The sequence below is a fragment of the Cherax quadricarinatus genome, chromosome 71 (genome assembly GCF_038502225.1).
Source record: "Cherax quadricarinatus isolate ZL_2023a chromosome 71, ASM3850222v1, whole genome shotgun sequence".
NCBI lineage: Eukaryota > Metazoa > Arthropoda > Malacostraca > Decapoda > Parastacidae > Cherax > Cherax quadricarinatus.
The window spans coordinates 6,084,188-6,111,818 of NC_091362.1; the positions used below are offsets into that span (position 1 = coordinate 6,084,188).

General features: G+C 36.9%; 1 protein-coding gene across 1 annotated transcript in view; it reads left to right on the forward strand.

Annotated features, from left to right (window-relative positions):
* Positions 1-23,937, forward strand: part of LOC128700285 (uncharacterized) — a 117,240-nt gene extending 93,303 nt beyond the window's left edge. Inside the window, exons 8-9 of the mRNA XM_053793355.2 lie at positions 9,627-9,797; positions 23,509-23,937. Of these exons, the coding sequence (XP_053649330.2) occupies positions 9,627-9,797; positions 23,509-23,668 (331 nt within the window). The 3' untranslated portion in view covers positions 23,669-23,937. The remainder of the gene's footprint in view (positions 1-9,626; positions 9,798-23,508) is intronic.
* The last annotated feature ends 3,694 nt before the right edge of the window (positions 23,938-27,631 follow it).

A 27,631-nucleotide genomic window follows, 5' to 3' on the forward strand; every position in this document is an offset into this window, starting at 1 on the left:
ACCATCATTCACTCCATCACTGTCTTGCCAGAAGGGTGCTTTACACTACAGTTTTTAAACTGCAACATTAACACCCCTCCTTCAGAGTGCAGGCACTGTACTTCCCATCTCCAGGACTCAAGTCCGGCCTGCCGGTTTCCCTGAATCCCTTCATAAATGTTACTTTGCTCACACTCCAACAGCACGTCAAGTATTAAAAACCATTTGTCTCCATTCACTCCTATCAAACACGCTCACGCATGCCTGCTGGAAGTCCAAGCCCCTCGCACACAAAACCTCCTTTACCCCCTCCCTCCAACCCTTCCTAGGCCGACCCCTACCCCGCCTTCCTTCCACTACAGACTGATACACTCTTGAAGTCATTCTGTTTCGCTCCATTCTCTCTACATGTCCGAACCACCTCAACAACCCTTCCTCAGCCCTCTGGACAACAGTTTTGGTAATCCCGCACCTCCTCCTAACTTCCAAACTACGAATTCTCTGCATTATATTCACACCACACATTGCCCTCAGACATGACATCTCCACTGCCTCCAGCCTTCTCCTCGCTGCAACATTCATCACCCATGCTTCACACCCATATAAGAGCGTTGGTAAAACTATACTCTCATACATTCCCCTCTTTGCCTCCAAGGACAAAGTTCTTTGTCTCCACAGACTCCTAAGTGCACCACTCACTCTTTTTCCCTCATCAATTCTATGATTCACCTCATCTTTCATAGACCCATCCGCTGACACGTCCACTCCCAAATATCTGAATACATTCACCTCCTCCATACTCTCTCCCTCCAATCTGATATTCAATCTTTCATCACCTAATCTTTTTGTTATCCTCATAACCTTACTCTTTCCTGTATTCACCTTTAATTTTCTTCTTTTGCACACCCTACCAAATTCATCCACCAATCTCTGCAACTTCTCTTCAGAATCTCCCAAGAGCACAGTGTCATCAGCAAAGAGCAGCTGTGACAACTCCCACTTTGTGTGTGATTCTTTGTCTTTTAACTCCACGCCTCTTGCCAAGACCCTCGCATTTACTTCTCTTACAACCCCATCTATAAATATATTAAACAACCACGGTGACATCACACATCCTTGTCTAAGGCCTACCTTTACTGGGAAAAAATTTCCTTCTTTCCTACATACTCTAACTTGAGCCTCACTATCCTCGTAAAAACTCTTCACTGCTTTCAGTAACCTACCTCCTACACCATACACTTGCAACATCTGCCACATTGCCCCCCTATCCACCCTGTCATATGCCTTTTCCAAATCCATAAATGCCACAAAGACCTCTTTAGCCTTATCTAAATACTGTTCACTTATATGTTTCACTGTAAACACCTGGTCCACACACCCCCTACCTTTCCTAAAGCCTCCTTGTTCATCTGCTATCCTATTCTCCGTCTTACTCTTAATTCTTTCAATTATAACTCTACCATACACTTTACCAGGTACACTCAACAGACTTATCCCCCTATAATTTTTGCACTCTCTTTTATCCCCTTTGCCTTTATACAAAGGAACTATGCATGCTCTCTGCCAATCCCTAGGTACCTTACCCTCTTCCATACATTTATTAAATAATTGCACCAACCACTCCAAAACTATATCCCCACCTGCTTTTAACATTTCTATCTTTATCCCATCAATCCCGGCTGCCTTACCCCCTTTCATTTTGCCTACTGCCTCACGAACTTCCCCCACACTCACAACTGGCTCTTCCTCACTCCTACAAGATGTTATTCCTCCTTGCCCTATACACGAAATCACAGCTTCCCTATCTTCATCAACATTTAACAATTCCTCAAAATATTCCTTCCATCTTCCCAATACCTCTAACTCTCCATTTAATAACTCTCCTCTCCTATTTTTAACTGACAAATCCATTTGTTCTCTAGGCTTTCTTAACTTATTAATCTCACTCCAAAACTTTTTCTTATTTTCAACAAAATTTGTTGATAACATCTCACCCACTCTCTCATTTGCTCTCTTTTTACATTGCTTCACCACTCTCTTAACTTCTCTCTTTTTCTCCATATACTCTTCCCTCCTTGCATCACTTCTACTTTGTAAAAACTTCTCATATGCTAACTTTTTCTCCCTTACTACTCTCTTTACATCATCATTCCACCAATCGCTCCTCTTCCCTCCTGCACCCACTTTCCTGTAACCACAAACTTCTGCTGAACACTCTAACACTACATTTTTAAACCTACCCCATACCTCTTCGACCCCATTGCCTATGCTCTCATTAGCCCATCTATCCTCCAATAGCTGTTTATATCTTACCCTAACTGCCTCCTCTTTTAGTTTATAAACCTTCACCTCTCTCTTCCCTGATGCTTCTATTCTCCTTGTATCCCATCTACCTTTTACTCTCAGTGTAGCTACAACTAGAAAGTGATCTGATATATCTGTGGCCCCTCTATAAACATGTACATCCTGAAGTCTACTCAACAGTCTTTTATCTACCAATACATAATCCAACAAACTACTGTCATTTCGCCCTACATCATATCGTGTATACTTATTTATCCTCTTTTTCTTAAAATATGTATTACCTATAACTAAACCCCTTTCTATACAAAGTTCAATCAAAGGGCTCCCATTATCATTTACACCTGGCACCCCAAACTTACCTACCACACCCTCTCTAAAAGTTTCTCCTACTTTAGCATTCAAGTCCCCTACCACAATTACTCTCTCACTTGGTTCAAAGGCTCCTATACATTCACTTAACATCTCCCAAAATCTCTCTCTCTCCTCTGCATTCCTCTCTTCTCCAGGTGCATACACGCTTATTATGACCCACTTCTCGCATCCAACCTTGACTTTAATCCACATAATTCTTGAATTTACACATTCATATTCTCTTTTCTCCTTCCATAACTGATCATTTAACATTACTGCTACCCCTTCCTTTGCTCTAACTCTCTCAGATACTCCAGATTTAATCCCATTTATTTCCCCCCACTGAAACTCTCCTACCCCCTTCAGCTTTGTTTCGCTTAGGGCCAGGACATCCAACTTCTTTTCATTCATAACATCAGCAATCATCTGTTTCTTGTCATCCGCACTACATCCACGCACATTTAAGCAACCCAGTTTTATAAAGTTTTTCTTCTTCTCTTTTTTAGTAATTGTATACAGGAGAAGGGGTTACTAGCCCATTGCTCCCGGCTTAAGTTTTTAAGTTTATTAATTTTAATATTTACTAAGAGTACATGTGTACTGCCCCTGGAAGAATCCCCTGGCAGATCCAAACATTGAACGAAGCTTTAGAGTTAGGCAGGTGTTACAAAATGATATTCGATGCTATAAAGATATGTATATTGATAAAAAGAAGGAAAAAACTGTGCAATAATGCTGCTATTTTTTTGTTTTTACCTTTTGTAATTTTTTTATGTGCATGTGTGTGCAAGAGTTTAGTGTACATTGATTTGTATTAAGCTAACAGCTAAATATTTTTGTGATCTGACAAATTTAATTGTATGGTTGGATCTCCTCACATTAAAACACATTATAATAATACCTTGATCAGTACAGTATTGCATAGTATGGCATTTATTGACACTCATTAACTGTATTATGCAAGGTATTGCTGTATTGTTATGTTATGTAAACAGTATTATTGGTTTTGTAAGTAGGATCAAAAGTTTACTCTTTCACTGTCACTACCCTCAAAATTAAAAGTGGTCAGTGTCACAATTTAAAAAAAAAATTATGAAATGGAAGAATCTTTTTCTGAAGTCAGTGACAAAGATGTAAATTTATGCATTGGCTATTTTGCCCACTGAGTCTTATTTTATCCAATTCCATTGCTCAAATCAACCAAATTCCTAGCTATTTAGCTAGTATGCTTTTCATTCCATCGATTGAACACAAGAAGCTGCCCATTCAACTATCAGAATTACCTTGTAAAGTGTAAAGAAATCAGTAATTTTTTTTAATTTTACACAAAATTCAACAAATTCCAGTTTAATAACAAATCCAAAATAAACATTGTATGCCTTCCAGCCACTAAAACAGCCTATCCGTTGTTTGTTAATCCCATCCCCATGTCTCTCCTACCTAACACTTGCCCTCCATTTTTTATTAATCATTACACAAATAACCCTCACATAGGAGAGAGGAGCTTACAACAACATTTCGGTCCAACTTTGACGATTTATGAGGTCACACTAACAAGGAGAGGAGGGAGTATATATAGGCCAGCAGACAGGGACAGGACAAGAGAGGTAGTAGGAAAGGAAGAAGAGAGGTAGTGGTAGAGGTGGTAGTAATAGTAGTGGAGTCAAAGACTAAGAAAGAGGAACACTGCAAGGGAGCTAGGGGCCCAAAAAGGGTAGGAAGAAGAGCACAGAAGGGAAAAAATAATAAGAAAGAAAACCCGAAGGAGAAAGAGGAAAGGGGAAGAGGAAAAAGGGGGAAAAAAAGAATCAGGCTAAGTCACAGATGTTCTGAAGTTTGGAACATTTTACAATGTAATGGGAAAGGAAGGCATTTGCAGAGACAAAGTCAGGACTAAGATTCAAACAAGAAAAATTGTGTATAAGGGAGGATTCAACCAGATGGCGACTGTGAAAGTTAGACGTAGGGCAGACAGTTTTAGCAAAAGACCAGTCAATAGGATGACTGCAATCTTTGACATGACAGAAAAGAGAATTGTTGGTGTTGGCAAGCCTAACACTTCTTTTGTGCTCCTTGAGTTTGTAAGAAAGATAACAGCTGGTTTCTCCAAAGTACTGAAGAGGACAAGAGGAACAAGACATAGACACCAGGAGAATCTATAGAGGGAGGAGAGGTATAAACTAGATTGGTGCGAAGAGTGTTAGTTTGGCGAAAAGTAAGTTTGATGTCTAAGGAACGAAGAGAGTTGCTGAGATTAGAAAGACTGGAAATACATGTATAGGGAAAGCAGAGGACAGGATAGTTCCCAGGAGTAGAGTTTGAGAGAGAAGAAAGTCCATTTAGCATGTGAGAAGGCAGAGCCTATGAAATGGGAAGGGTAGCCAAGACAGGAAAATTATGAAGAGTGCAAATTTCTGATTGAAATTTGTAGCATCAGTGAGGTCAAAAGCTCAGTGCCCCACGGCACTGTCCTGGCACCTCTGCTGTTTTTCATCTTCATAGCAGACATAGATAAAAACACCCATCACAGTTTTGTATCATTTGCAGATGACACTCAAATAAGCATGAAAGTCACTACAGTAGAGGACACTGAAAAATTACAGGAAGACATAAGCAGGGTTTTCCAGTGGGCAGTGGAGAACAACATGATGTTCAATGGTGATAAGTTCCACCTGCTTAGGTATGGAAAGAATGAAGACCTCAAGAGGGTCACCAAATAAAACAAAACGAACATGTAAAAGACCTGGGAATAATTATGTCAGCTGACCTTTCTTTTAAGGAACATAAGACAAAAATCACAACAGCCAGGAAGATGACAGGGTGGGTATTGAGAACTTTCAAAACAAGGGAAATAATGCCAATGGTGACACTTCAAATCGCTAGTGCTACCTCATTTAGAATATTGCTCATTGCTGACGGCCCTGTTCAAAGCAGGAGAAATATCAGAGCTGGAACAAATACAGAGATCGTTTACAGCTCGCGTTGAGCCAGTAAAGCATGCAAATTACTGGGAACGCCTTCAGGTCTTGAACTTGTACTCATTGGAGTGGAGAAGAGAGAAATGCATGATAATATATACAGTGGAACCTCTACTTGCGAGTTTAATCCGTTCCATGACCTTGCTCGCAACTGGATTTGCTCATTTGCAGAGTCAATTTTCCTCATTTAAATTAATTGAAATGCAATTAATCCGTCCAGTGGAATTCTGTGCTTCAATAATTTCGCTAATATCAACTCTACGGCTTATTTATCTATCTCACTTCATCTAATATGGCATAATAAACAATATAAATAACATAGAAACCTGATATATATACTCTAAAATGAATAAAATATGTAATTCATGCAGTGGTATGGGCGGTGTCGTGGTGGACGAGAGTTTGTCTGGAGACTGGACAAAATACTTCTTAAATAATTTCGCTAATATCATCTATATGGCTTATTTATCTATCATAGTTCATCTAATATGACATAATAAACAATATAAATAACATAGAAACCTGATATATACTCGAGAATGAATATGTCATTATATATGTGGTGGCAGCGACAGCTGACGAGAGTTTGTCTGGAGACAGGACAAAATACCCCTTGAATATTTTGCTATCATCAACTCTACGGCTTCTTTATCTATCACAGTTCATCTAATATGAAATAATAAACAATATAAATAACACAGAAACCCGATATATACTCTAGAATGAATAAAATATGCCATTATGTAACAGGTGGAGGTGGCCACAACCGCTCCCTCTATGTTGTGGTAAACACTGCCATCTAGTGACGGCCTTTTGAAGCCTTCTATTATCATAATTATTATTATGTAGTACATTATTATTATATATGTAATATTATACGTATTATATTATTATTCTTGTTGTATTGTTTTATTATTCTTATTGTATTATATTATTATACGTACTATTACTATTATACATATTATTATTATTATTATTATTATTACAATATAAATAATTTGTAATTTTTATTCACACAAAAAATATAAGATTTACTGTTATGCCTTATTGCAATAATTGTATAAATAATGTCAACCCATTCACGACTGCATATTGGAATGAATGGACAGTGATGTAATTTGTTTACTCTTGAACATAGCCAAAACAATCGAACGTTTCTCCTGTGTTGAGCTCAGTTTCAAGGTACTTTTCGTCGTGAAAGCAATCCAAATCATATCTATTTCTGTAATACATCTTCTATTCTATCAAATGAAACCAAAAAACGAGAATACAACCATAAAAACCATACGAAAATACCGCTAAGGGGTGGCTAATTGCTGAGAAGTGAACTCCATTATTTATGCTTAGATTTCTTTCATTTTTGGTGCACGTTAAGAAGCATCTTTTCATTATACATTGCCCAAGTTTCAATAAGATAGTCCAACAAACAAATGAGATACAATTCCCTAGATCAAGAGCAAGAGTCCCTCACCAGCATCAAGGAACCTGCCTTGAGGTCTGCTCGTTTTTGGAAATTTTGCTCACGTATGGAAACAAAAAATCAACCCATCGACTGCTCGTATTTGGAAAAGCTCACACGCAGATGCACTCGCAAGTAGAGGCTCCACTGCACCTGGAAAGTAATCGAGGGCCTGGTCCCAAATCTGCACACTGCCATAACACCATACTGGAGTGAGAGATATGGGAAGAAGTGTAAAATAAACCCAGTGAGGAGCACGGGTGCAATGGGGACAATAAGGGAGCACTTTATCAACATCTGGGATCCCAGACTATTCAACATCTTACCAGAAGATATCAGAAACATGGCTGGAACAAGTGTAGAAGCCTTCAGGAGGAAACTGGACAAGTATCTTCACCAGGTGCCAGATCAACCAGACTAATGGATATGTGGGGCAGCGGGCCTCCAGCAGCAACAGCCTGGTTGATCAGGCAAGCACTGGATGAGCCTGGCCCATGGCCAGGCTCTGAGAGTACTAGTAAAATTCTCAAAACTCTTCAAAGGTACATTGTAGTGCTCCTCTTAGTCTTTGACTGACTCGGCTACTACTACCTCTACCACTACGTCTCTTTCTTTCCTACTACCTCTCTTGTCCCGTCCCTGTCTGCTGGCCTATGTATACTCCCTCCATCTTTCCTTTTTGCCAGTGTGACTTTATAAATGGTCCAAGTCAGACTGAAACGTCATTGTAAGCTTCTCTCTCCTATGTACCTCTGTATGTATGTTCAAATTATTAAATAAATAAATAAATAAATAAATAAATAAATAAATAAATGTGCCAGTTATTTGTGTATTGTTCCAGTCATGGTATTGTGCCTTTTTGTTATTTAGTTACTAATTAATCAGACCAAAAATCGAAGTTTTGGCCTGTTTCTTGGATAATAAAATATAGCCAAGAATGATTGGCCATGGTTTAGGGCATCCCAGTAATAGCAGCAAATGTAGTAAACATTGTTAAAACAGATTTAGGGTGGAAGGGAATGTGGGCCCTACCCTTCCTCAGGAAAACTGCCAAAAATCGAATATTGTATATCTGCTACTTTGAGGCTTATTTCAAGCTACTTCTGGTCCTGAAACCAACCAAAATCATCTCTGTCATTAGTATATCTTCCTTTCTCTCAATTGATACCAAGAGACGGCCAATAAAATAATAAAAACCTACCTAGACAACCCCTTGCAATCTTTATTTTGCATCAAAAATAGCTCAGAGGTTTATTTTTCCCACCATGCATCATGTGGAGCAGAATTTTTATATTGTACACACTCACTGCACATGCCCATTTCCTCATGTCTAGGCCAAAATTTACCGCTTGCAGCATATATGAGGCTCCTGCGTTTAAAACGTAGATCTATGTGGGAAACATGGAAGGGGTTAAGTTAAGTTATGCCTAACCCCAGATATGTCACTGATCATTATTAACCATCAACCCAGCAACAGCTATAGAAGACTTTCATTCTTTTCTTAACCCTTTCACTTTCAAACCTCCCCAAATTGAAAGCCCTTTCTGTGTTGCCATTTTTGAAAAATATGCAGAAATTTACCTTCTAAAATGACAAGAGAATTTTTTCTATATTTAATGACACTAAAAATCCAAAATATAATGTAATACTTATGGAATTATGCAGTTGTGAATTTGGAGGTCAGAGAGCACTTTATACAAGTGATTTTGCCTACCTTGAAGCCTATTTTAGGCCAGTTCCAGTGCTCAAACAAATCCAGTTTGCTAGTATGCCTTTTGTATTCTCCATTGATCAGAAGAAATTGTCCATTCAACTATCAGAATTACCCTACAAAGTGCACAGACATTGATAATTTTGCCAATTTTATACAATTTTCAATTTATTCTAATTTAAAAAAGCCAAAAAACAAACACTTCAACCACTAAAGCAACCATTCTTGTTTTCATTAATCATGTTCTGAGGCATCCTATATACTACAGTACAATACAATTTTTATTTATGGAGTACAAATAGCATAGTTTGCATGTAAGAAAACATTGGTAGGCATGAAAGAAAGCCACTAATATGTAAAGCATTTTGAGTAAACTAATCCTGACACTTAAAAGTTACTTAAGATTTAGACATAGACTATTAAGTAGGATTTATTTTGCAGTTAACTACAGTCATATGTACAGTAAGAAAGATAGCAAATGAACAAATGATACAATTTCAAAAGTATGATTTATTATTTCAAACTGATTCAATGATCTTCAGTTTTGTGGAGTGACTGAATAGAGATAGTGAAGATACAGCAAGTTACTTAGTTACAATAGAAATACAATAGGACAAAATGTGTTACCAATTTTCTATGGGAGTTGAAGGGAGGCTGGAAGAAGAATAGGGAGATGGCTGGTTTGTTAAAAAATTATCATCATCATCATCATTATTATATTTAGTTAAGCTCTACTGTCATGTTAAAATACAGTAAGCAGTAAGGCCAGTTGGTCTACTTCCTATTGAAAACCAAATTCTTCCCAGATAAATTGCACTGAAATGAAAATTGAGATCTATTTCAGACCACATGAAGTACATCATCGACAAGGACTTGGACATGAAGATGCTGGTGTTACTCCACAATTTAAAAAACGTATAAGAGATATTATACAGAATTTCAGGCAAGACTCTGGGATTGAAGATCTTGCCTTCTCGCCAGAGTTTTCAAAAGAACAACGTGCTGAAATTCATAGGTAAATATGATTTTTATTACTCTTTTTTCCTAATATAGTGTGCAGTACATTTTCTGTTTGACAATTAGGTATTAGTGTAACCTTGAGAATGTGGAATGCTCGGGATCAAATCTTTTCTGAGTTTTGATTGAAGATATTTTGCCTTTTTTTTTTTTTAAAAAAGCATTACTTCTGAAATTAGAACACATTCACATATGTGTTAAAAAATCACTTGTACATGATCAGTGTAATGTTTTACATGCACATATAACTCTTGTTGTGTATCTTTTGGTGTAAAGTTACAAAAGTTACTTAAGCTTCTTAAATTGTATAAGATGGAAGTACAAATACTCTACACTTTGAATACAGCATCCCTTTGATTTCATAGATGACATCTGGGTAAAAGTAATGAGAAACAAATATTTAGGGTTTGTTGACCAAAGATTAAGTGTAGGACTGCCAAACTTAACCCTTTTACTGTGTCCAACATACTAGTATGCAGGTTCTGGTACTGTATCCGACATACTAGTACACAGGTGCTGGTACAGTGTCCAACATCCTAGTACACAGGTGCTGGTACTATGTCAGACATACTAGTACGCAGGCGCTGGTACTGTCCAATGTACTAACACACACCATATTTTGTACCCACAAATCTGCCACCTGCCAGTATTTTTTTACCTCAGGACAACTCTCTGCTGCTTCTTCCATCTGTCCATACATTTGAAAAAAATCTAAGGCCAGCAGGGTCCATACAGTGAATCATGGTTCAACTACTCAGGGGAATGACTGTATCTGACATACAAGTATGCCTCACTAGCAAAAGTAAACAGAGGCACCAGGATCTGTTGTTCCAACACCAGCTTGCCTACCAGCAAACAGGGTTTGCAAATGGCTCAAAGATGACTTATTCAGTCCAAATTTATAACAATTTCATGATACTAACAGTGGAGTTCAGTCACAAAGTACACTAGGTATATAACCCAGGCTAACCCAATAGTCAAACATTCTGAATAATTTCCATGTTTTGATGAGTATTATACTCTAAAATAATTGTAATATTATAAGTGTTCATTATACATAGCCTTAGGAGATCAAATTAGTAGAAAAAATTATAATAAAATAATCATAAAATAAAGGAAGGGTCTTGTTTTACAGCAGTTCGCTGTACGGTGTTTCACTAATGCAGCAGTTTTCAGTTATGCCCATTCTTTATTTTTTTCAGACTTCCTACAATAAATATGTTCACTATTCACTATAAGCTAAGGAAAAAATATTTTAAGGTAAGTATTGTGTGCTAGGTAGTAGGCTGGTAGACAGCAACCACCCAGGGATATACTACTGTCCTGCCAAGTGAGTGCCAAAGGGAAGCCTGTACGTAATTGTTTTATATGATGGTAGTATTGCTGGTGTCTCTTTTTCTGTATCATAAATATGCAAGATTTCAGGTACGTCTTGCTACTTCTACTTACACTTAGGTCACACTACACATGCATGTACAAACATATATATACACACACCCCTCTGGGTTTTCTTCTCTTTTCTTACTACAGTGGACCCCCGGTTTACGATATTATTTCATTCCAGAAGTATGTTCAGGTGCCAGTACTGACCGAATTTGTTCCCATAAGGAATATTGTGAATTAGATTAGTCCATTTCAGACCCCCAAACATACACATACAAACGCACTTACATAAATACACTTACATAATTGGTCGCATTGGGAGCTGATCGTAAACCGGGGGTCCACTGTAGTTCTTGTTCTTGTTGTTTATTTCCTCTTATCTCCATCGGGAAGTGGAACAGAATTCTTCCTCCGTCAGCCATGCGTGTCATAAGAGGCCACTAATGCCAGGAGCAATGGGCTAGTAACCTCTTCTCCTGTATACATTACTAAATTTATAAAGAGAAACTCTTTTTTTTGTCTTTTTTGGGCCACCCTGCCTCGCTGGGACACAACCAGTGAGTTGAAAGAAAGAAGTAATGTGTGTACTGTATTCACATTTTTTAGGCCTGGGTCTATTGCTTACTTAATATATGATAGTGTAAACATGTTAACAGGCTTTTATATGCATTTTAAAGTGCAAAAAAGGCTATGTATCACTTTACAGCAATTTTCGCTTTACAGCAGTAGCCCAGAACCTAACCTGCTGTGTAAGTGGGGGGCCCTCCTGTATATGTACCAAATATATAACCCAGTAAAGTCTATCACTATTATTTATTTCCATATTTTGAGAAGTATTACACACTGAAACAGTTGTAATGATATACGTATTCCTTGTACATAGTCTTAGAAGACCAAAATAGTAAAAAAAAAAAAAACCCCAGTCATACCGTATATATACCAATTATTCAAAGTGAATCAATGTTTAACCCTTTTAGGGTCGACAGGCCCTCTCCCAGACTTGTTCTCAGGGCCGACATATTTAAAAAAAAAAAAAAAAATTCTCATGAAAAGATAGAGAATCTTTTCCTGATCATAATGACACCAAAATTATGAAATTTGATGGAAAACTTACGGAATTATGCTCTTGCGAAGTTAGCAGTCTCGACGATGTTTACGCATCGGCGATTTTGCCCACTTTGAGTCCTATTTTCGGCCAATTTCAGTGCACTAGTTGATAAAAATCATAACTATTTCGCTAGAACTCCATTTTTTCTATCGAATGAGTACAAGAAACCACCCATTTACCGATTTCAACTACCCAATAAAATGGTCAGAATTTAGCAATTTTGCCAATTTCACACAAATTTCAAAAGATGCCAATTTCCAAATAGGGTCCAGAATAAACAAGAAAGACATTCCTGGCACTAAAATAACATTTCCTCTGTTCATTAGCAACGTCCCCATGCCCCTCTTACATTCTTTTGCTTTCCACTAATGCAGACTACTGCATTAATGTAGAAATGGTATAAATAATATCAATGCACTTACGAAAGAATATTAGACTCACCAGTTGACGTGTATTGGACGCGTAGCATGATTTGTTTACTTTTGAACTTTGGCAAAAATCAAAGATTTCTGCTACTTTGAGCTCAATTTCAAGGTACTTTTCATTGTAAAACCAATCAAAATCATCTCAATTTCTCTAATATGTCTTCCATTCTATAAAATGAGACCAGGAAAACTAGAATACCATCATAAATACCATACGAAAATACAGTGCAAACTCGCTGTTTTAAACCAAAAACAATGTCAACGTTTTTTTTTTCTAATTACGCACTGTGTGCTGCAGGTTTTTTTTTATACTGCGCACACTGACCACATAGATCCATTGTTTCATATGTAGGCCTATCAGCTTTCTCTCACTAGATTTGAGGGCACTAGAATTTAGGCATACTAGTATGTCAAAAACCCTGGTTCGTAAGTTGTACTAATACGTCAGAAACCCTGAAAGGGTCAAAGTGCTAAAACACTTTGAAAAACATATAATATTATAAAAAAAAAAAATTCAGTAAGGCCCCTCTTCAATGGTAGGTTAGATTCCAGGGTACCTCTGTAAAGCGGAAATCACCGTAAAGTGAAACGCCCTTTTTTCCCACTTATAAATGCATATAAATGCTAGATAACAAGTTTACACTAACACATATTAAGTTACCAACAGAACAAGGTATTAAAAAACAATAAAAAAGTAAAATACACATAGTACACTCATTACTTAGCTTAAAATATTTGTAGTCTTAACCCTTTCAGGGTCAGCAGGCCCTCACCTAAACTTGTTCTCAGGGTCGGAAATTTTTAGAAAAAAAAAAATTATTTTTTCTTATTAAATGATAAGAGAATCTTTTCCCGATCATAATGACACCAAGAGTATGAAATTTGATGGAAAACTTACGGAATTATGCTCTCGCTAAATTAGCGGTCTCGATGATGTTTACGCATTGGCGATTTCACCCAATTTGAGCCCTATTTTCGGCCAATTCAAATGTACCAGTTAACAAAAATCATACTTATTTCGCTAGAACTCCATTTTTTCTATCGAATGAGTGCAAGAAACTACCCATGTACCAATTTCAACTATCCAGTAAAGTGGTCAGAAATTGGCAATTTTGCCAATTTCACACAAATTTCAAACAATGCCAATTTCCAAATAAGGTCCAGAATAAACAAGACAGACATTCCTGCCACTAAAATAACATTTCCTCTGTTCATTACTCATGTCCCCCGGCCTCAGTTATATTTCTTTTGCTTTTCACTTTGAATTTTTATTCTCAAAAAAATAGAAGATTTATGTTATGCAGACTACTGCATTAGTGTAGAAATGGTATAAATAATATCAGCACACTTGTGAAAGAATATTAGACTCACCAGTTGATGTGTATTGGACGTATGGCATGATTTGTTTACTTTTGAACTTTGGCAAATATCGAACATTTCTGCTACTTTGAGCTCAATTTCAAGGTACTTTTCATTGTGAAACCAATCAAAATCATCTCAATTTCTGTAATATGTTTTCCATTCTATGAAATAAGACCAGGAAAACTAGAATACAACCATAAATAGCATACGAAAATACAGTGCAAAGTCGCTGTTTTAAACCAAAAACACTGTCAAAGTTTTTTTTTTTCTCATTACGCACTATGTGCTGCAGGATTTTTTTTTTTTATACTGCGCACACTGACCACATAGGCCCATTCTTTCATATGTAGGCCTAGCAACTTTCTCTCGCTAGATTTGAAGGTGCTAGAATTTATGCGTACTAGTACAGCACCAACCCTGGTGTGCAAGCCGTACTAGTACAGCACCAACCCTGAAAGGGTTAATGTAGGAAGAGAGGTGAGTATTTTAGATAAAACAAATAAACGAAAGAGAGAGAAGGGGAATGAGTAAATGAGAGGGGCCAGAGACTCGGAGTATATAAACAAACAGACGAACACGTCTGGTTTTGGTTCATAGTAAGTAAGTACGTAAGTTTATTCAGGTATACACAAATACAGTTACATAGATTATTATTATTATTAATATTCTTTCTTTCAACACACCGGCCATATCCCACTGAGGCGGGGTGGCCCAAAAGGAAAAAAAAGAAGCACTAAACCTACAAGGGTCATATAGCTAGGCATAGATTATTATACATTTTATTTATTTATTTATTTATTAATTTGAACATGATTCAGTGAAGTACAAAAGAATACAGTTATTACAGTGCAATATGCCAAAGCCCCTAGTATGCAGAGCATTATGGGCAGCATATGTGTAGAGAACCTAGGATAACCCAAAAAATATTCAGAATGACTTATTTACACTGGGGTATAAGTCACTTTGACTTTTTTGGGTTATCCTGGGTTCTCTACACATATGCTGCTGTGTATAATAATCTATGTAACTGTACTTGTGTATACCTGAATAAACTTACTCTCTTACTGTGAACCAAAACCAGATGTGTTCGTCTGTTTGTTTATATACTCCACGTCTCTGACCTCTCTCATTTACTCGTTCTCTCTCTCGTTTATTCGTTTTATCTCATTTACTCACCTCTCAGCCTACACTAAGACTACAAATATTTTAAGGTAAGTAATGAGGGAACTGTATATGTATTTTATTGCTCTGGGACACTTTAGACGTTGCAGTTTATTGTGAGTGGATGGGGTGGGGTGGCCTGGCTGACTACCCTACTTCCCCACACCTGACTTCCTACGTTCCTGACTTACACGTTTGTATTATACCATAAAACAAACACTTTACATTATGCAAAAGTTGTCTCCATGTTTGTACAGTACGTATAATAAATAAAGGGCAACACTCCCATTCTCATGTAACACCATTTTTAGATGAAATGATGCTCTGAGTGAAGGCATACAAAAGGAATAATTTTCTCGAGTTACCCCCAGTAATATTATTGTGCACACATTTTCTTGGGTGTTGAATTAGAATGATTATTATTGCGTATTATTATTATTATTATCATTATTAATATGGCATCAAGACTAATAAGACACACTTAGTGATTTTAATGTGTACCTGCATGCCAGCACAGTGTGTAAGTTTATATAGGTACAGGTACACACAAGTATAATTATCAGAGTACAGTATATATAAAATATGAAATAATTTTAAACCCTTGAAATTTTGGAAAGTTTCCAGACATAATGGAGAGACGCGGTGCTCGCAGAGCTCACGGAGAATGTAAGCAAACCTGGTGGGACACGGTGACCATATTAGAAAGACAGGTGGGGGGAGCCGTATAGCGAGCTTTGGTCATAATTTGAAATGTCCGTATTAGTGGAACACCATAAAGCGAAATGCCATAAAGCAGGGCCCTACTGTATATACAGCATTAAACATTAAAGCAATTAAAAAAAAAGATAAACTAAATATTAGCATAAGTTTTTCTAATATTTCGCTTGTTTTGGTCTTATTTGATTCGGAAAAACAAATTCTATCGATCTGTAAGAAAAAATATTTTTTTTACTTTTCAAAATCTTCCCACACACCCAGGAACTTTTTTTCCTGGGTCTCCCACAGTTAAAGGATGCAGGGATTGAGAAAATTGTCTGGTCATTTGGTGGAGCAAGAGTTCAGAGTTCCAGAGTCTCGACCTTATACAGTGGACCCCCGGTTAACGATATTTTTTCACTCCATAAGTATGTTCAGGTGCCAGTACTGACCGAATTTATTCCCATAAGGAATATTGTGAAGTAGATTAGTCCATTTCAGACCCCCAAACATACACGTACAAACGCACTTACATAAATACACTTACATAATTGGTCGCATTCGTAGGTAATCGTTATGCGGGGGTCCACTGTACTACTAAGTATGCAGCGCATCAGTGTAAATACTTATCATTTTTTGTTTGATTTTATTCCTTATATACTATTGTGAATACTAATTCATTGTATCTTGATTGCTAGTAGAAGTACTACCATGGGGATAGGGAATGAAGCACTGTCTTTCCTTATTGATTCTTGATAACCTCTGTAATTAATTTTTTTTTTGTGTCTATAAGATGAATGCTGCAGCAAGGAGGAGGCTGGAGGCAGTGGTGTGTGGTGTAAATTTTATGCAGAGAATTTGTAGTGTGGAAATTAGGAGGAGGTGTGGAGTTACCAAAAGTATTAGTCAGAGGACTGAAGATGGGTTGTTGAGGTGGCTGGTCATTTAGAGAGGATGGAACAAGGTAGAATGACTTGGAGACCATATAGATCTGTAGGGGAAGGAAGGCGGGGTTGGGGTCATCCTAGGAAAGGTTGGGAGGGGGTAAAGGAGGTTTTGTGGGTTAGGGGCTTCAACCTTCAAAGGTAAAGGTAAGTGTGCGGGAGCGTGTTATATAGGCGTGAATGGAGACGAATGGTTTTTAGACCTGACAAGCTGTGGGAGTGTGAGCAGGGTAATATTTTGTGAAGGTATTCAGGGAAATCTGTTAGCTGGACTTGAGTCCTGGAGGTGGGAAGTACAATGCCTGCACTTTAACCCTTTGATTGTTTCGGTCGTATATACGTATACGTCTTGCAAGCCAATGTGTTTGACGTGTATATACTTAAAAATTCTAGTGGCTTCAAATCAAGCGGGAGAAAGGTGGTAGGCCCACATGTGAGAGAATGGGTCTATGTAGTCAGTGTGCGCAGTATAAAAAAAATCCTGCAGCAAGCAGTGCATAATGAGAAAAAAAAACTCCGACCGTGTTTTGGGATTAAAACGCCGACTTTGAGGTGTATTTTTGTATAGTTTTTATGGTTATATTATCGTTTTTGTAGTCACATTTGATAGAATGGAAAACATACTATAGAAAATGGAGGTGATTCTGATTGGTTTTACTATGAAAAGGACCTTGAAATGGAGCTCAAATTAGGGAAAATGTTTGATTTTTGCTGATGTTCAAGAGTAAACAAATGACGTCATTGTCCAATAAATGTCCAGCTAGCCATTCTGATATGCAGTCATGAATGGGTTGATGTTATTTATACAATTATTATAATATTACAGTAGTTTGCATAATAGTAAATCTTCTATTTTTTTTGTTTGAATAAAAATTCAAAATAGAAAGCAAGAGTAATATCAGAGGGGCCTGGAGATGTGACTGATGAACAAAGAATATGTTATTTTAGTGCCAGGAATGTCTGCATTGTTCATTCTGGACCCTATTTTGAAACTGGCATTTTTTTAATTTGCATGAATTTTACCAAATTGCCAATTTCTGACCACTTTATTGGGTAGTTGAAATCGGTAAATGGGCAGTTTCTTGTACTCATTCGACAGAACAATTGGAGTTCTAAAGAAATAGCTATGAGTTTGGTCGACTGGAACAATGGAATTGGCCAAAAATAGGGCTTAAAGTGGGTGAAATCGCCAATTCGTAAATATCGCTGAGGTCGCTAATTTTGCGAGAACATAATTCCCTGAGTTTTCCATCAAATTTCATACTTTTGGTGTCATTACCATCATTCTCTTTCATTTAGTAAGATTTTTTTTTTTTTTTTTTTTTTTTTTTTTTTTAAATATTTTGCGACACCAGGAGACACCTCAGGATTTGGGGTTGCTACAGTCAAAGGTTTAAAGGACAGGCTTGGGATATTGGCTGTTTGGAGTTACATCTAAACTGTTGTATCTGAGTGCCTCTGCAAAGACAGTGATTATGTATGAATAATGGTGCAAGTGTTAACCATACAATTATACTTGATCTGTGGTCATGTTGGAGTGTTGATGAGATAAGGGAATATACTGTAAGACTGGATTTGAATCTGAGGTCTTGCTGAAGTGTTAACCCTTTCAGGGTCCGTCCCATAGTTTTACTGCTTGTCCACAGGGTCCAAGAATTAAAAAAAAAATATTTTTTTCTTATGAAATGGTAGAGAATCTTTTTCTGAAGGTAATAAAACAAAAAGTACAAAATTTGATGGAAATTGATGAAATTACACTATCACGAATTTTGCTGCATCCGCTATATTTATGCATTGGCGATTTTGCCCACTTTGACTCCTATTTTAGGCCAATTACATTATTCCAGTTGACCAAATTCTTAGCTATTTTGCTAGTATCACTTCTGTTTTATCAATTGAGCACAAGAAATTACCTAGTCAACTATTTCAACTGCCCAATTAAGTGATTGGAAATTGGTAATTTGGCCAATTTCACACAAAGTTCAGTACATTCCAATTTCAAAATAGGGTCCAGAATAAACAATGCAAGCATTCCTGGCACTAAAATAATATTTCCTCTGTTTATTAGTTGCATTTCTAGGCTTTACAAATTAATTTTTATTCACACCAAAAAATAGAAGATTTACTGTTTTGCAATATTGTAATAATTGAATAAATAATATCAGCTCATTCGTGAATGCACATGTGACCCACTAGCTGACATGTATTGGATGTGTGACATTTGTTTACTCTTGAACATCGGCAAAAATTTCCACTTCTTTGAGCTCAGTTTCAAGTCATTTTTAGTACTAAACCCAATCAAAATCATCTCCATTTCTGTAATATATCTTTCATTCTATCAAATGAGACCAAGAAACTGTGAAAACAACCATAAAAAACATACAAATATACACCACAAAGTCTCTGTTTTAATCTAAAAACATGGTTGCAGTTTTTTTTCTCATTGTGCATTGTGTGCTGCAGGATTTGTTTTATATGGTGCACACTTACCACATAGATGCATTCTCTCATATCTAGGCCCAAATTTACTGCTCACAGCTTATCTGAGTGAGCTGAGCCCATGGCGTAATACTTCAGCTTAGACCCAGGCTTCAAAACCGTAGAACTACGGGATGAACCCTCAAAGGGCTAAATTATGACTCACTATTGACAAAATAGCCAATGCATAAAATGTGCCTAGACTACTAACTTTGTGTTTGCATAATTTCATAAGATTTCCATCAAATTTTGTATTTATGGTATCGTTACCTTCAGGAAAAGATTTTTTTTTTTTTTTTTTTTTAATGTGTACACTGTGAGCACTTTTAACCCTTTAATTATCCAGACCCCAAAATTCAAATTGCTTTCCATGTCCAAACTAAAAGAAAAAAAATTATAAATTAAAAGAGTTCATTTCTCAAATGGTATTGAAACAAATAGAAAAATTTTCCCATCAGTACTTAGAGATATAGAAGTGTGAAATTGAAGGAGAGTGAATCTCTGAGGGCAGCATCGATGGTTGCCATGTGCTCCACATGTTGCTACTTTAGTATATGGTACTTTTTTTTTTTGCATTTTTCAGTAACTTTTTATGACCCCCTTGAGACCTATATCATGCACTGTGAACATTTATCCACCTGTTGTGTGCAACACAACACCTGCACTGATAGTGTTATTAGTATATTGTTTACAAAACATGTTTATACAACAACATAAACATTCACAGGTACAAGTGATTCACACTATTACTGTTGTAACATTTATGTACATATATTGAGGCACTGGTCATGTACCTAGAGCTGTTTTAGTGTGTGGAAGACCTTGAAACACAGCTCCATACACAGCTGTGTTTTACACATCTCTACACACAAAGTGGTGATTGCCAAGCTTTCCACATTTTTGGGGAATGATATGGTCAGTTTCCTAATTTTGCACGATTGCATGAAGTCAAAATCTGTGGTCAGAAAAAGATTCATCGTATTATTACCATGAGTGGTCAGTGTGACAACTTGTGTTCAGGAACTATCTTCACTTGTTTTGGCATGTCTGGTAGCTAATACTAACCCCAGTATTCTCAGTATTGGATTGATAAAACCATAGTTTGGCAAAATGTGTTCACAATAAAGATACCCACCCAGGTGTTGCACATTGTTGTGTTCACCCAGAGGAGGAGCTGTTTAGGTGGTTTAGGCATTCAGAGAAGATGGAGCAGAATAAGATGACCAAAAATTTGTATAATTTTTGGGTGGAAGTGAGAGTGGTGGTCATTTCAGAAAGAGTTGGAGGTAAGGTGTGGAGGGGTTTTTAAATAAACACTACACTTTGCCTTACCCAGCAAGGTGTGGGGAATCTGTCCATGATGTTGATGTGTTTGGGTAGTCCAGCTATATTATGGCCACACCTCTTCCATTTTGATCATACCTCCACTACACAACTTTCTTAATGAAATACATTTACACTCTTTAGTACCAGTCACCAACATGTTCAGTAATTGAAGATATAAAGCTAGATTAGGTACATAACTGTAACTGACACAGCAATGTGTAATTAGTGCAACAGGCACAGGAATATGTAATTAGTGCAACAGGCACAGGAATATGTAATTAATGTAAAAGGTACACGAATGTATAATGAGTGTAACAGACACAGGAATGTATAATTAGTGACACACAGGAATGTGTAATTAGTGTAACAGACACTGGAATGTATAATTAGTGCAGCAGATACAGAAATACATAATTATCATGCTGCTTGATAATGCACATTGAGTAGTCACTTCAGTTTCATTATTTAGATATTTTATACAAATTATGCATCAATAGGTTATATCAGTTTTGGGAAATAGTTGATTTAGGAAAAGTGATGTGTAATATAAGTAATTGCTGTTGCTTAAGAAGAGAGGGAGGCTGCACAGATGGTGGGCACTTGCTCATCAGTGAGCATATTTGAAAAATTTACTTTGTACTTCCCAGATATCGTGAATTGCCTACCATAATTTTTTTTATTTACATCTCATATTATCAACATTTTTTTCCATGCTGTCAGTTTTATTGTTGTTGCACTTTTTAATTTTATTGCAATTAGTGTACAGTAGTAGTAATAGTAGAATTACTGACAAAATGTTAGATAAAAGGACACGTGCAACTGATGTGACATTTTATTGCAACAATAATATGTCATATTAGTTGCATTCACTTTTAATTCACTTTTAATTTTCTTCTTTTGCATACCCTACCAAATTCATCCACCAATCTCTGCAACTTCTCTTCAGAATCTCCCAAGAGCACAGTGTCATCAGCAAAGAGCAACTGTGACAACTCCAACTTTATGTGTGATTCTTTATCTTTTAACTCCACACCTCTTGCCAAGACCCTCTCATTTACTTCTCTTACAACCCTGTCTATAAATATATTAAACAACCACGGTGACATCACACATCCTTGTCTAAGGCCTACTTTTACTGGGAAATAATTTCCCTCTTTCCTACATACTCTAACTTGAGCCTCACTATCCTCGTAAAAACTCTTCACTGCTTTCAGTAACCTACCTCCTACACATTGGAGGGAGAGAGTATGGAGGAGGTGAATGTATTCAGATATTTGGGAGTGGACGTGTCAGCGGATGGGTCTATGAAAGATGAGGTGAATCATAGAATTGATGAGGGGAAAAGGGTGAGTGGTGCACTTAGGAGTCTGTGTATTGTGTATTGTGTAAAGAACTTTGTCCTTGGAGGCAAAGAGGGGAATGTATGAGAGTATAGTTTTACCAACGCTCTTATATGGGTGTGAAGCATGGGTGATGAATGTTGCAGCGAGGGGAAGGCTGGAGGCAGTGGAGATGTCATGTCTGAGGGCAATGTGTGGTGTGAATATAATGCAGAGAATTTGTAGTTTGGAAGTTAGGAGGAGGTGCGGGATTACCAAAACTGTTGTCCAGAGGGCTGAGGAAGGGTTGCTGAGGTGGTTCGGACATGTAGAGAGAATGGAGCGAAACAGAATGACTTCAAGAGTGTATCAGTCTGTAGTGGAAGGAAGGCGGGGTAGGGGTCGGCCTAGGAAAGGTTGGAGGGAGGGGGTAAAGGAGGTTTCGTGTGCGAGGGGCTTGGACTTCCAGCAGGCATGCATGAGCGTGTTTGATAGGAGTGAATGGAGACAAATGGTTTTTAATACTTGACATGCTGTTGGAGTGTGAGCAAAGTAACATTTATGAAGGGGTTCAGGGAAACCGGCAGGCCGGACTTGAGTCCTGGAGATGGGAGGTACAGTGCCTGCACTCTGAAGGAGGGGTGTTAATGTTGCAGTTTAAAAACTGTAGTGTAAAGCACCCTTCTGGCAAGACAGTGATGGAGCGAATGATGGTGAAAGTTTTTTTTTTTTCGGGCCACCCTGCCTTGGTGGGAATCGGCCAGTGTGATAATGAAAAATAAAAATAATTAGTTGCATGTGCATCTTTTTACCTAACATAGTGAACAGTAGCTCAATATGATCCTTCCTGCATTTACAAGATATTCTTCTCATTACTGTACTGTGCAGTACTGTACTTCCTTGTGGGCTACTTACGTTATTTTTAAATTAGCATCAAGGGTTAAAAATAACAGGTTGTTAAAATATTGAAGGCAATAAGGATGAATTTTATGTATTTTTGTTTACCAAGATGAACTTGTTAAATCTGACTTCTGCTTTCCCACTTGTACATGTATACTGTATTGTGCAACTTATTTGTTTCATATTTTTGTGTGTTAGTACCAACACCTGGTAATTTGTTTACTTATAGAACAGATCCTTTTTTTTTTTAACAGACCAGCCATCTCCCACCAAGGCAGGGTGACCTGGAACAGAAGAAATGCTTATTAAAGTTTTTCTTTTTACATTTAGTAATTTATACAGGAGGAGTTACTAGCCCCTTGCTCTCGGCATTTTAGTCACGTCTGATGACACTCATGGATAATTTCTAACGTGCATGTAAAATGCTTTTTTCAGAAGTTCCAAGAAATAATATACTATTTTAAATACCTGGGAAATATTCAAAATAAAGTCACCTTTCTAGGAAAGGCAAATTCCAGATATTACAAGATATCAGAACATAGAGATAAAATTTATAAGTTAATTATTCATAAGTTTTCAGTAAGTCTAACAGTGTATTAACTTACAGGATTGCACGCCAGTACAAGCTGAAGAGTAGCAGCTATGGTAGCAATAAAGACAGACATTTAGTCTTGTCTCGCAAGTTTTCAGCAAAGCAGCTCATTCGTAAGCTTATTGAGGAGGGATCCACAGATAAATACCAGCTAATTCCTCCTCTAAAAATGTGAACTGGAGAGTCAAGAGACTGAAGTGAAAAAACAATGATTAGGAACTAATAAATACAACTGCAATATTTACTTGTAATAAGTATGGTATTTAATTATTTAATAAGGATAATGTTTAAAACTATTTGTTTTATGCTATAATGTAGTGTCACACACACAACATTGTATATACAGTATACAGCTGTATTAGAAATATAACTAGGAAAGATTTGCTGCATGTTATGGAATATCTTGACTGAGCAACAAGGTGTGTGTATATATATATATATATATATATATATATATATATATATATATATATATATATATATATATATATATATTTTTTTTTTTTTTTTTTTTTTCAACAAGTCGGCCGTCTCCCACCGAGGCAGGGTGACCCAAAAAAAAGAAAGAAAATCCCCAAAAAGAAAATACTTTCATCATCATTCAACACTTTCACCACACTCGCACATTATCACTGTTTTTGCAGAGGTGCTCAGAATACAACAGTCTAGAAGCATACACATATAAAGATACACAACATATCCCTCCAAACTGCCAATATCCCAAACCCCTCCTTTAAAGTGCAGGCATTGTACTTCCCATTTCCAGGACTCAAGTCCGACTATATGAAAATAACCGGTTTCCCTGAATCCCTTCACTAAATATTACCCTGCTCACACTCCAACAGATCGTCAGGTCCCAAGTACCATTCGTCTCCATTCACTCCTATCTAACACGCTCACGCACGCTTGCTGGAAGTCCAAGCCCCTTACCCACAAAACCTCCTTTACCCCCTCTCTCCAACCCTTTCGAGGACGACCCCTACCCCGCCTTCCTTCCCCTATAGATTTATATGCTTTCCATGTCATTCTACTTTGATCCATTCTCTCTAAATGACCAAACCACCTCAACAACCCCTCTTCTGCCCTCTGACTAATACTTTTATTAACTCCACACCTTCTCCTAATTTCCACACTCCGAATTTTCTGCATAATATTTACACCACACATTGCCCTTAAACAGGACATCTCCACTGCCTCCAACCGTCTCCTCGCTGCTGCATTTACCACCCAAGCTTCACACCCATATAAGAGTGTTGGTACTACTATACTTTCATACATTCCCTTCTTTGCCTCCATAGATAACGTTTTTTGACTCCACATATACCTCAACGCACCACTCACCTTTTTTCCCTCATCAATTCTATGATTAACCTCATCCTTCATAAATCCATCCGCCGACACGTCAACTCCCAAGTATCTGAAAACATTCACTTCTTCCATACTCCTCCTCCCCAATTTGATATCCAATTTTTCTTTATCTAAATCATTTGACACCCTCATCACCTTACTCTTTTCTATGTTCACTTTCAACTTTCTACCTTTACACACATTCCCAAACTCATCCACTAACCTTTGCAATTTTTCTTTAGAATCTCCCATAAGCACAGTATCATCAGCAAAAAGTAACTGTGTCAATTCCCATTTTGAATTTGATTCCCCATAATTTAATCCCACCCCTCTCCCAAACACCCTAGCATTTACTTCCTTAACAACCCCATCTATAAATATATTAAACAACCATGGTGACATTACACATCCCTGTCTAAGACCTACTTTTACCGGGAAATAGTCTCCCTCTCTTCTACACACCCTAACCTGAGCCTCACTATCTTCATAAAAACTCTTTACAGCATTTAATAACTTACCACCTATTCCATATACTTGCAACATCTGCCACATTGCTCCTCTATCCACTCTATCATATGCCTTTTCTAAATCCATAAATGCAATAAAAACTTCCCTACCTTTATCTAAATACTGTTCACATATATGCTTCAATGTAAACACTTGATCTACACATCCCCTACCCACTCTGAAACCTCCTTGCTCATCCGCAATCCTACATTCTGTCTTACCTCTAATTCTTTCAATTATAACCCTACCGTACACTTTTCCTGGTATACTCAGTAAGCTTATTCCTCTATAATTTTTACAGTCTCTTTTGTCCCCTTTCCCTTTATATAAAGGGACTATACATGCTCTCCGCCAATCCCTAGGTACCTTCCCCTCTTTCATACATTTATTGAACAAAAGTACCAACCACTCCAACACTATATCCCCCCCTGCTTTTAACATTTCTGTCATGATCCCATCAGTACCAGCTGCTTTACCCCCTTTCATTTTACGTAATGCCTCACGTACCTCCCCCACACTTACATTCTGCTCTTCTTCACTCCTAAAAGATGGTATACCTCCCTGACCAGTGCATGAAATTACTGCCTCTGTTTCTTCCTTAACATTTAAAAGTTCCTCAAAATATTCTCGCCATCTACCTAATACCTCCATCTCCCCATCTACTAACTCCCCTACTCTGTTTTTAACTGACAAATCCATATTTTCCCTTGGCTTTCTTAACTTGTTTAACTCACTCCAAAATTTTTTCTTATTTTCATTAAAATTTCTTGACAGTGCCTCTCCCACTCTATCATCTGCTCTCCTTTTGCACTCTCTCACCACTCTCTTTACCTTTCTTTTACTCTCCATATATTCTGCTCTTCTTATAACACTTCTGCTTTGTAAAAACCTCTCATAAGCTACCTTTTTCTCTTTTATCACACCCTTTACTTCATCATTCCACCAATCACTCCTCTTTCCTCCTGCACCCACCCTCCTATAACCACAAACTTCTGCCCCACATTCTAATACTGCATTTTTAAAACTATTCCAACCCTCTTCAACCCCCCCATTACTCATCTTTGCACTATCCCACCTTTCTGCTAATAGTCGCTTATATCTCGCCCGAACTTCCTCCTCCCTTAGTTTATACACTTTCACCTCCCTCTTACTTGTTGTTGCCACCTTCCTCTTTTCCCATCTACCTCTTACTCTAACTGTAGCTACAACTAAATAATGATCCGATATATCAGTTGCCCCTCTATAAACATGTACATCCTGGAGCCTACCCATCAACCTTTTATCCACCAATACATAATCTAATAAACTACTTTCATTACGTGCTACATCATACCTTGTATATTTATTTATCCTCTTTTTCATAAAATATGTATTACTTATTACCAAATTTCTTTCTACACATAGCTCAATTAAAGGCTCCCCATTTACATTTACCCCTGGCACCCCAAATTTACCTACTACTCCCTCCATAACATTTTTACCCACTTTAGCATTGAAATCCCCAACCACCATTACTCTCACACTTGAGTCAAAACTCCCCACGCATTCACTCAACATTTCCCAAAATCTCTCTCTCTCCTCTACACTTCTCTCTTCTCCAGGTGCATACACGCTTATTATAACCCACTTTTCACATCCAATCTTTATTTTACTCCACATAATCCTTGAATTAATACATTTATAGTCCCTCTTTTCCTGCCATAGCTTATCCTTCAACATTATTGCTACTCCTTCTTTAGCTCTAACTCTATTTGAAACCCCTGACCTAATCCCATTTATTCCTCTCCATTGAAACTCTCCCACCCCCTTCAGCTTTGTTTCACTTAAAGCCAGGACATCCAGCTTCTTCTCATTCATAACATATATATATATATATATATATATATATATATATATATATATATATATATATATATATATATATATATATATATATATATATATATATATATATATATATATATATATATATATATATATATATATATATATATATATATATATATATATATATATATATATATATATATATATATATATATATATATATATATATATATATATATATATATATATATATATATATATATATATACTATATATATATATATATATATATATATATATATATATATATATATACCAAAAGGTATATATAAAGGTATGTATATATATATATTTTTTTTTTTTTTTTCAACAAGTCGGTCGTCTCCCACCGAGGCAATGTACAGAAGTTATTCATCCCTAATCCTAATCTATAAATCATAATTCTTACAAACCAACT